The 12,175-nt window shown below is 45.0% G+C and overlaps 1 protein-coding gene across 1 annotated transcript; it reads left to right on the top strand.

Annotated features, from left to right (window-relative positions):
• Positions 1 to 2,027, top strand: LOC144105300 (uncharacterized). The gene is made up of 2 exons (XM_077638440.1): positions 1 to 21; positions 1,480 to 2,027. The coding sequence occupies exons 1-2, from the start codon at positions 10 to 12 to the stop codon at positions 1,870 to 1,872; spliced, it is 405 nt and encodes a 134-aa protein (XP_077494566.1). The 5' UTR covers positions 1 to 9; the 3' UTR covers positions 1,873 to 2,027.
• Positions 2,028 to 12,175: the final 10,148 nt, after the last annotated feature.

The raw sequence follows: 12,175 nt of genomic DNA, 5'->3' as shown, positions 1-12,175 counted from the left end.
AACATCGCCATGAAGACTCTGGTATGGCAAAATTTCACCTTTCGTTTGAAACTGCTACGCTTTGACTCGTGCGTTGTACGCGAAGCAAAAATTATGCAAAAGATTTTAGCTTACTGCTGGATTTCACGGAAAGAAACAAAGCAATGCATGCTGAAAATTTTAAAATTATCGTTATTGCGTGTGCCGAAAGGATGCAGTGCAACTGTTATTCAGTTATTCTTGAAATAGCTTGAGGGGGTAAAAACAATTGCACGCATGAAATGTTTTGTGCCATAGTTACCCTCTTCATTTTAATTTTTTCTCATGGGTTGCACAGCGGGAACAATAATGATTAGTGTGAAAATATATAGAAAAAGGCTTGAAATCTGCTTTTTTTCAACCAGCATCAACTTCAAATTCTCGAGTTTCAGCTTAACCACAAAGTCTGCTGTACAACTTGTTGCATTACAACCTTGTTTGCTCACCAACATTACAAATTTTCAGAGCGCGTCCGGTGCACATAGCTTCTTGCAGAAGGCTTACTCCATATAGCGGGGATAGTACAGCAAAATGTGACGCAAAGGCAGTAAATTAAGCACAACAAAGAAAAACACAGTGCTTTCAAAAGGATGGCCTTTCTCTACTTAAAATTGTTTGTGCCGCAATTCCAGCACCTGCGAATATTCCTTCTGCTCAGAGGATTATAGACAATGCAAATGCACGTCCGCAACTTGTGCATTGTTGAAACAGCATGGCAGGACGAGCTAGCGTTGGAAAGAAAGCGCATACGGGACTAGCGTTGGTACCGTGTACAAGTGTTCTCTTTTGTCCGTTTTGTTTTATTTAAGCTGTAGGCGTTGTGAATTCAACAACGAAAATAAACTTTCTCAAAAAGCCTCATAGTGACATTAACCACCACGATATTACTGCACATTCCTTTGTGCTGGTTTTTCTACGGGAGGTTTTAATTTCCATTGTATAGGCCTATTGAAGCTACAGTAAAGCTCGGTATTGGTTTTTCCTTTGCACAAAATTTTTTTACATAGCCATGCAGTTTTGGCAGGAGTATTAGGCAGGATTAGAAGGTGCAATCGGCTAATACACTAATACGTGTGAAGTTAGAACGTTTATTCCCAACCAATGCTGGGTACCAGAGCTGCGTCAAGCCGTGTGGAAAATCGGAGCGGCAAATATCAAGTGCTGCTAGGCAGTGTTAGTACCTGCATTATTATGGGCATCCACTCAGTGTTTTATGGGCATTGATATGGGCATTGATAATGGGCATTAATATGAGCATCCACTAGGGCATCCACCAGGTTCTGACAAAAAGTCTGCACCTGGTTCGAAATTTTGGATTCCTCGCCTCCGCTTTATAGTATTTAAACTTGGTTCTCAACAGAGGGGTTCGCGCTGTCGAGGTTTTAGAACGCTCTTTTATGAGCCACAAGGCTGCAATTCCACTCATGTGCTGATATATTCAATTCTATGTATTCTTTACAGCCCGCCCTTCTCATCGGGTCTGCTCTAGCTGCTTGTGCTGCGGCCGGCGTGATAGGAGGCTACGGTGGGGGTTACGGAGGCGGCTATGGTGGTGGCTACGGCGGTGGCTACGGTGGTGGCTATGGTGGGGGAGTTGGAGTTGGCAGCAGCGTGACGCTACTGAGAGGCGGTCCCGGATTCTCCAAGGCTGTGGCAGGACCCGTCTTCGTCGTGAGGACGATACACCACGTGGACCAGGTGCAGCGGGGAGGTGGCATCGTGGCCCACAGCGGCATCGGAGGCTACGGCGGAGGAGGCGGATACGGCGGAGGACTCGGCTACGGCGGTGGAATTGGATACGGAGGAGGCATCGGTGGTGGTCTGAAGTACGGCGCTGTTGCTATCAAGGGCTAGCTGTCACGCAGCTGCGACCGGTGCCTGTCAGCTGGTCACCGAGGGTTCCCTAGGGAAAGAAACATTTGTTCGTCTTGCTTCATCGTCAAGCCGTCTGCCCCAAAGAATGCTTAGAAGATACTCATCCCGGTGGCATGCAACAGGAAGGAAGTTTGAATTAATGCACTATAACAAAGTATCACGTGCAATGCAGATCAATCATTTTCCTGCGATGGCGCAATAGTTCTAATTCTTTTATCAACTTCGCAGCTCGACGCTGCCAGCACCACCGGTAGTCTGCTTACTACAAGGAAAACTGAATTAAAACATTACAGCTGAAGTTCTGCAGGGGAAAGTGAATTGAACTGTTAAGAATGATGACTTTTAGAAACTTTCTTTGAAAAACAAAGAGATTAAGTGCATTTTTGCTATTTTTTTATCGTGCGCTGCACTCTAAAAGCTGCTTCTATAGTCGGATACAACTTAATACTGCTGTGAAGCGCCGCCCACATTCAGAACTGCCGCATAGAATCCCTCCACGAAAATAAAGTAGTCCGCTGTTAAAAATTTTCTTATTACCTAAGCAAGAAGCTAATCACAAGATAAAATTTAAAAACTCTTGAATTTTGATACCTGACTTGCTTGATCAAGTCAGACATTAAAAAGCTGATTTCGTTTACTGCTGTGATTGGCTAGAGAATTAATACAATACGCCGCGGACCGTAACCCTCTGTTAGCAACTGCTGTTTTCTGAAGTTGTGCCCTACTAAAGAAGTGAGAATGAGACATCACAACACCGAAACTTCTCCCGCACAATTTAGATCGGTAAAAGAATTATTGACGGCATAGAGTCATTTGTGTGTAGATTTTGCCGAATCATACGTTTTCACGCAGTCGAAATTCATAATGAAGCCATCCGATGAAAGGTATGCAATTTTACGGAAACAGTTTGATAAAATAACGTCCTGAAAATTCATTTCGAGCTTTTTCATAAGTTTTTAAAAATGCGTTATAGCTTAAAGTGAAGCGAAAATTGCAAATGTTAGAAGGTAACGCGTACACCCATTTCAAGGGCTTGGTTGGTTGTAATCGTTTTGTAAACCGTAAGGAGCTTCTTTTTCAAGTGAGATCATTATATTTGTCGCGTGTAACCAACCAAATCAAATTTTTCGGCAGATTGGTGCACGCCAAGTAGTTAAAAACCTATTTTTGAACCCATAGAGCAATGCGAAAAACTTAATTTACTAACACCCAGCTCTAGTTCGCAAGCACCTTTTCTGCTTTCTGGCCGGCCTGTTCTAGCTTTATATCAAGGGAACAACTCAAACTCTTACATACCTGAGAAAAACGTGATTATTCTAACCTCCTGAGCTGTTATACTTTCTAAAAGAAACTTTAGCAGCGGTAGGAGAAAACGTATTCCGTGAACTTTCAAAAGCAATTTAGAGCCTTTTTATACCAGCAACAACAGCAACAAGCCTATATACTTGTTGCTGTAGTTGTATAGTTTATTTCTGCAAGTTTACGAGCAACCACAATGACGTATCGCAGCTGGAAAATCATACAAAATGATGAAAACTTGAATCCTGGTGCTTCTTCGTCCACAACACGTAGACATGCAGATATCGTGGATAGGATAATCGTCATTAAGTTTACGACGGTATTGAGACCATGTTTCAAACGTGTGTCTTACAAAATAAGTTCAAATATTTTCGAAGCTTTATATCACTACGTTTCAACCACCTTATTAACTGAAAATAATATGAAGACGGCGCTACCCACCAGGATAGAAAAGGCACACAAACGACAGGAACAGAGCATTACTTCACTCTCATTGCGAACAAACTAGCCCAATCAAGAGTTTTACCAACTGAAAAACTGGCAGATGACCTGCCGATGGTTTAAATTGTCCATGGCTGTTTCTAAGGAAGGCGGGTGTTTACTGCGAGAAACCTATACCCTGATTTCTCTGATATCAGCCTGTATTTCAACGGACATGTTTGTTCTACTCGCAATAAGAAATTGTTGGATCTGAGTTTCATCCCGTTTAAAATACTCACGCGGTTACTGTGAAATGCCATGGACCGTAGCTTATTAGGTTAGATTCATTTACTTGCATTGTCCCTGGACAGGAATGGTTACGTGGGTAGACTCTTCTTGGATTTTCGCACTGTGTTATATCCTGTAGTGAAAGCAATTCTTGGATATGAGTTTAATCCCGTTTAAAATACTCACGCGGTTACTGTAAAATGCCACTGGCCGTAACTTATTAGGTTAGCTTCATTTACTTGCATTGTCCCTGGACAGGAATGGTTACGTGGGTAGACTGTTCTTGAATTTTCGTACTGTGTTATATCCTGAAGTGGAAGCACACATAACTGGACAGCGCCTAGACGCCAGTGCTTATTCGGTCAGTTGCGGTAATAAAAAGAAAAGTAAAGGCGCAGCGCGAGTACTGTTTACAGCGGTAACAGCCTGACCAGTGACGTCATATGAAAGCACGCTTTAACGACAATGAAACAAATATTGCGGCCCTTACACAACAATTGAGTTGTTACGAAGATGGTTAGTTTACCGATATCCCTCAAGAAAAAAGTATACGACAGCTATATCTTACCGGTACTCACCTACGGGGCAGAAACGCGGAGGCTAACGAAAAGGGTTCAGCTCAAGATACGCACAAGGCAGCGAGCTATGGAAATAAAAATTATAGGTGTAGCGTTAAGATACCGGAAGCGGGCAGAGTGGGAGAGAGAACAAACGCGGGTTAATGACATCCGAGTCTAAATCAAGAGGAAGAAATGGGCTTGGGCAGGGCATGTAATGCGAAGGCAAGATATATAGATAGATAAATAAAGAGGAGGAGGGAAAGGCAGGGATGTTACCAGAAAGGGGTTCCGGTTGGCTACCCTGCACTGGGGAAGAGGGATTAGGGGACTAAAAGGAGGAAGGGAGAAGGGGAAAAGGCATAACACACACACACACGCACAACGCTGTCACAATTTGTCACTCAATACAGTCGCTCTCAAGTAGGCAAAGAGTGCCTTGTATGCCTTAAGGGAAGTCGACTGCTGTGGCCACAGACCGAGGATCTTTTGCTCTGTTAATGGGCGAGGATCCAGGCGGTCCAGGGCACAACACAGCGTATGTCTTGCACTCGCAAATGCAGGGCACTCACAGAGAAGATGAGCGATGGTCTCCTCACAACCGCAGCTTTCACAGGCAGGACTGTCGGCCATCCCCATCCGGAAAGCATAGTGGTTGGTAAAAGCAACACCGATCCATAAACGGCATAACAATGTTGCGTAGCGACGTGCTAAGCTACGTGGAAGACGAAGGCGCAGTCCAGGGTCCAGTGCCTTGAGGCGGAGGTTGCAAAACTCTCCCGTGTTCCACGCTTAAAGTGTGAGCTCCAGCGCCAAATGGCGAAGCCCACACGAAGCGTCAGGTCTTGATATTGGGATCCTCACTGGAAGTCCGTCGTTGTGAGCAGAACGCGCCGCCGCATCGGCCTGGTGATTACCGTTAATACCACAGTGTCCTTGCAGCCATTGAAAAATGATGCCATGACCTTTGGAAACGGTGCCGTGGTACAGTAGACGGATCTAAGCAACAAGTTGTTCCTGCGATACGCGGCGTAGCGCAGCTTGCAGGGCTTGAAGGGCTGCTTTAGAGCCGGTGAAAACCGTTCAGTCATGTGGAGGTTCTTGACTGATGAACTCTACCGCAGCCCGTAAGGCTGCGAGTTCCGCACCAGTTGAAGATGTTGGATAGGTCGTCTTCACTTTCATGAAGATGGAGCTGGCCGGTATCACCACCGAACCCGCAGAACTGGTCGAGTGAACTGATCCATCTGTGTAAACATGTATGCGGTGACTGTGGTAAGAATGCAGGTGATTTAATATCAGTTGTTTGAGAGCGGGCAGTGATACACCAGCTTTCTTCGTAATGCCAGGAATATAGAAGTGAACCAGAGGTTCATGAAGACTCCATAAGGATGAATGCGAAATCAAGATAGCCGCTGGTCTATAAGGGTAACGGAGCAGGGATTGGCAGAAGTATAGGTTGGCGGAGGAGGGTAAGAAGTTATCAGGGATACGTTGGGCACAGCTGGCAAAGAGTATGTTTAATTGGAGAGACACGGGAGAGGTCCTGCCCTTCAGTGGGCATAGTCAGGCTGATGGTGATGATAATGAAGATGAAGATGGGTAACATATGAAGGTCGGCCCTCATGTGGGTATGTGCTATACCTTAAGAGGACGAAGAAGAATATGGAGCTCGGCGACTCGTTTCTGGCGGAATCGGGATCTTCTTATTATTGTGCTGCGAAATCTGAGGTGACAGAGCCGTACTGGGCCTTGTCGGGGACAAGGATTTTGGTTGGGCCTAAGCTTTTTCCTCGAATGGAGCGCCTGTGTCTTTCGGTGTTAGTGCGGTGTCTTTGAGTAGTGCAACGCGAAGCACGCTGGCAGGAACATACATATGGGGGTGGTCGCATAGTCAGGTGTCGCATTCTCCTGAAAAAGTTGGTGGTCATCGGCGTGAAGGTAACATTGTTCATTTCCCACGCGAACCACGTATAGGTCTGCGCTCATCCGCATATATTTTTTCCTACTTCCCGTTCGTCATCACTGACCGGAGGCCCTACAACCAGCCGCTGACACCGACTTCGATTTATCTCCAGAATCCGAGGTTTAGGTTTTATGACTGCTTTAGATGACCCAATTTGCATCTTTTTCTCAGCTCTTGGTCACGGTGGAGCACACTCAGCCCCTGTTCTAGGCGTCCATGGCAGGAACTGTTACGCTTGTGTTTCATCGGAGTTTGGAGTATTTTCCTGAAGCTTTACTTATATCCCATAAAAAACGTCCTATGGTCGCCTGTGGAAAAAGCTATGTCCGCCTATGGCCTTTTATGAACGTCTGTAGGCACCCACAGAGGTGCTTATTGACAGCTATTGAAAAACCTATGCCACTAAAGCTATAGCTTTGGAACCATACAACTGTCTTAAGCTCTTTATAGAAAAATATATCAGCCTGTATATACAGCTATAGACAAAAATAGGAAAGGTCTATAGCTATTTGGGCCAAAATTCTATAGCCGGCCATAGGACATTTTTGTATGGGATATACAGTGCTTAATTGGACTTCTCTTCCCTTTGCGATGACCGCCCAGAATCTACTCTCAAGCATATTTTTTTCATGGTATGCAACAGTGCCCTGCACTCCAATTCGAGGTGGGTGGTATACGGAGGAAACATTGCGTGCCAAACGCTATTCCTCCTCAAAAACGTACGTCTCAACATGGAGTGAAGAATACTACGGACCATTGTCTGTGACCGCCGCTTCCGGTAAGACGTATACGCGGCATACACACCACGCAGTTTGTGCACCGCGTTTTCACATGTCTAGCCCTTCAAATACACTTCCGCTCACTTTATATCCACATCCTCAAACACAACAAGAAATAAAGCAACAATAAAGGAAAGTACAGAGTATATCACACTTGTCTAGAGTGCTCGAGAGGTGTCATTCGGGGGAAATAAAGCGAAATTCTAAAGCAGGTATTGACTTTCACTGATAACGGTTGCACTGGAGAGCAGCAGAATAGACACGTGAACTGCACAGGTACCAGCGCCTTACCGCAAGCAAAGCAGCAGCGCCTTACCGCTAGAAAAGAGCTTCATTTGCTCCTCAGCACACCGCCCGAGTGCTCTAGACAAGTGTGATCGACTCGGTACTAAGTCAGGCCAGACTATAGGTTAGCGGCACGTGAAAGAAAATATGTCATTTTTAATGACAGCAAAGGTTTTATAGACCAGGGAACTGCTAAGAGCGAAGCACACTGCGCCGTCACGCACTGATTCGTACCGCTGCGACTGGTGACGTACTCACGCGCTCTCTGCGGGGACGCTTTATCGCAACCAATGGGCAATTTTTGTCGAAATACGAGGAATGCAGCGTTGTGAGAGAACCATGAATGCCAAGTGACTCATGTTAAAACAGGGCAAGAAAGACGGCGGGATGCATTAAAGGCTAGACACAAAACCGAGCGCTGAACCATTTGTCTCGCTTTCTGTGCTCTAAGGCTTAAGCTGGACGTTGTAGAAAGTTCAAAACAGCAAGCATTCAACGCTGTTCAACGTTGGTTCGTGCTGTGTGCGCTTGCTACGGGGTCGATGGAGCGGTTTCTTTCTCACTTCAGCTGTCTAATCGACAACTTTGTGCAGGCTTCGAGCATTCTGAAGTTGCAAACGGTCAGTTTTTTTTTCTTGGTACAAGCTGATGCAAACGTGCTCACGTGCATGTCGTCAATGTGTGAAGTGTGATGCGAGTGAATAATTCCTGAACATTGGAATGGGAGACATGCTGACAAAAGCGCGAACATATTTGAGAAGCACCATACCCAAGCACCTACACTTCTCATTTGGCTCATTAAAAAAAGAAAAGTATCCAGCATACCCCACCCTGCTCACAACAAGCGTGATGCCGGCATGGAAGGCCTGATTTTAGCGCCATTTGTTTGAGCGCTCGTTCTCTAATTCAAATTCGAGGCTGTAGCATGCAGATCGAATGTGCAGGTAAACAGCTACAAACGATACACACGCTTCGGCAAGAAAAACGTTGAACCAACTGATGTGCACTCAACTTTGTGCGTAGACTTTCTGACGAAAGCAATAGATGAATGGCGGCAGGATATGTATTTGTGCGGAACGTACCATGATTTTTTTTTCAACTTACTACTGACAGGAAAATCGACAACCGTAGAAAATACAGCGCTCACAACATAGCCCATCTCAAGAGTCGTCTGCGATCATTCTTACTGTGTAGTTCGTCAACAAACACGTGACAATCGACAGCACAAAGCGCCGTTTGCTGGGCAGTGCGTGTGCAATTTTTCACTAAGATGAAATACGTTAGAACGCGACTGCGGCTGGCATGCTTTTGAGAATAACTCGAAGCTTATGTGTACACTTCACGACAGCGCACAATGCACCTAAGGCCTTACGATAACGTTATCGCCGCCGACTTAAACGTGCGTGAGCGAGATCAGCAGTGTGTTCTGCAGTCTACGTCTGCCCTCGATAACTGCACGTATTTTCTTTCGCACCAGCGTAGTCCATCTCTACAGTACGCGCGCGTTGGGACGAGACGCAGCAGGACGCGATGCAGAGAAGGGTATGAACCGTTCGGTGGGCGTGTATGTGGGGGGGGGGGGGGGGGAGGTGGTAAATTCGGAGGGCAGGGGAGGGCTGCACATTTTCAGTTGCCGGCCGCGTTTCCGCTCTTCGGAAGTGGCACCTCTGATTACGCGGGGAGCTCCACTGCAAATGCTCCTTAGAAATGACGAAACTGTATTTCGGTTTCGCAGGAGGCTTGAAGGCGAAAGGGAAAATCGTTCGCGATCTTCTCGGCAATGCAGGTGCCGTTTCACACAGAAAAAAGAATCGGTAGTGTTCACCAGGAAAAACCTAACCGCCTTGCCTGCTTTGATATCGCCCGTTGGTGCCACTTTATTGACGAGACTCAAAACACACTCTTTCGCAACAACCTGTGAACCAGCTCCAAAACAACAAACACAATTCGTGCTACAAATGAAAAAAAATTGGCATGGGTTATAAAAACCTTTCCAACCAGCCTGAATATTCTTCGTTTAACATTGACAAATTTATTGCACTGATGAGCCTGGTAAAACGTCAACACATATTTTCCCAGGTTACAAATCTAAGCTGAGGAAAAGTGATCTGCGGGGAAGAAACTAGGATGTGCGCAGAAGTATTTTACGCTCGCAGAGCATCCGGAACGTCTGTAAGTGAGCATCTTCGACAGATCCTTGCCCTCCTTCATATGATTTCTTTAGCAGAAAGCGGAACTTCTTCAAACAGTAAGAAGAAATGCACGCAAAGCGATTCCTCTCATGGGTTTTTGAGCGGCTCCCACGACACTGCGTCAGCGTTTGCGGTGTTGTTGGACGTACCACAACCGCTCCGGTGCCCGTAAGCGGCAAGCTATAAAGACCAAAGCTGATTACGGGCAGCTGGCATAGCGGGAATCAGCTTGTCATGCCTTAAAGGGGGCTGATGAGCACATTTTACGCATAACCTTAGACCGAAAAAATTTCGGAGTAGTTTCCTGAGTCTTAACACCTCTTTTTCGATCTGCGCATAGACTTGGTATGCTTTGCTGACTTTTTTGGTGGTAAAATGTGACCTTTCAACCGAACTTATTCCCTGAGAAAGTATCGTGCGTGCCCTATACTTCCATGCGTTACTGCTGTCACAAAGAACCAAAATTCTTCGTCCTTTAGTTCAATTCCTCCTGTTTCCATTCTTTTCAGCACTATTTACAACATCTGAGAGCACTTTTCACAATGTTTTCTCTGCTTTGAGTGCATCATATACATGCACTTCAGCTTATGATCCAACACATACCGAAAACTGAACATGCCATTTTATCCCGTACGGAAGCCGAATGTATTTAAACAATCTGGCATGCATATTCATCGTGACAAGCCATTGTGAACACAGATAGTAAGTTGAAAGATCCTGCGCAATGAAGCACTTTCGCACATATAACCTTGCAAACATGCCCTCCATAAGTGGAAAAGGTTAGTAGTAGGTTGTGAGGCACGGATTTACAGTCAGTTTATGAATCGCATATTCTGACTTTGTCGCCGGCTGCAGAAACCACTACTGAGTCTTTCACTCAGTCCACTGTATTGCGACCATATCTCGCGGTTGTGACAATGACTGCAACTCGTTTATTTCGGTGTCGAGCATCGTTAGTGGTTAGCGCAAAGAAGACAAATGCGCTTTAGCCTTCAAACAGCAGCACGTAACCGGAATGCTGTTTATTAAGCTTAATGCTGGTTTAAGCCCTTGCGAGTGCCTGCTACCTTGTGGACACCGATGCTGCACACGCTCATCAAATCTAGCGTAAAAGCTTCCATGCGACACAACGACCCATAGTATTATGTTTCTGAAGTGCTTAAGATAATACAAGGCAAAGAAACTTCGCCTGTATTGTCTTTTCTATACTGTTTAAAGGGACGCTCACATAAGATCGTAACTTTAAACGTAAATAGCTTGGAGCTTAGGCTGGTGAGCACAAGTGATAAACGTCTTGGAAATGGGCTAACCACACTTGAAAATACGCACAATAGGAACTCTCCGTGTTTTCTACCGCAGTTACCTAATTTCCAAAATGAGCAGCCACTATCTAGCCCAGCCTGCTGATCTGACAAACGGTTTCGGCCACAACAGAAACCGTAACACCTGTATCAGTTTGCATTGTTGCATTTGTGCCCACCACTCTTATTACAGTTGATCATATCTATACGGCATTTTTCTGAATATGCGCGAGCTGACATAGATTCTGTAGGCATCGAACTGGGTTCTTTTCATTAAATATTGCTGGTTTCCGTCTTCTAACAATTCATGACGGTCAGTCGGATTAGAAGTTACAGTAAATATATATTTGATGGGCGCAGCTCGCTTTACCTACAATAAGTAATGCATGCATTCTGATGAAACGTAAGAGTTGCAGCTATTAAAATGAGGTACAATCATGGACAGCAGTTCGAAAAACATGAGCTGGGGAAACAAAAATTACTTTTTCACTCTCTCAAAACTCTGGCATTGATAAGCGTAGATTCATAAACGTCGGCATGCATTCCATAAGCGGGAACTAGTACTACCGGAGTGCCTAAGGAGGCAACGCGAAAATTATTGTTTCTTTGAATTCTCATCATGCAAAACTTTGTTCCTTACTGTGCAACATCGGTCAGTGTGACTGCGTAGGTGCTGTTAAGAGGTGGCAAGGTGAGGTTACAATTTAAAAAATTTCTCTGCTATGGGAAAGCCCGTGGTACATAATAACTGGAAGAGACTGCAACATTATGACCGCTTTCAAATAATGACTCCACTTCTTGCTTCTAGCTTCTTTTGGGCCTCCATCCGCATAACAGTTTTGTATCTTTCGACAAGACAATGAATTAAGAATCCCAAATCCTATTTCACACGTTGTTACCTTTGGCGCATTAGAATCATTGAGGGTGCGTATTTAAGTATCTTTTTTTACAGTAAATTTCCTTAACGGGAGGTCTCATTTCAGCTTCTTGCTTGTGGGCCTCCATCCGCATAACAGTTTTGTATGTTTCGACAAAACATTGAATTAAGAATCCCAAATCCTATTTCTCGCGAAATTTTGCCCAAGAAAGCATCTTCCAATAAGCGTTAGTTATACACTGTGAAAGTGGTGATGCACATTGAACAAAAATTGCGGACTTACAAGCTTATCGTGAAATTCTGATCACCTTTCATTTT

This window comes from Amblyomma americanum, chromosome 9 (assembly GCF_052857255.1).
Source record: "Amblyomma americanum isolate KBUSLIRL-KWMA chromosome 9, ASM5285725v1, whole genome shotgun sequence".
Lineage (NCBI taxonomy): Eukaryota > Metazoa > Arthropoda > Arachnida > Ixodida > Ixodidae > Amblyomma > Amblyomma americanum.
The sequence above is the reverse complement of the archived record's forward strand: the minus strand, read 5'-3'. Positions and strand labels throughout refer to the sequence as shown.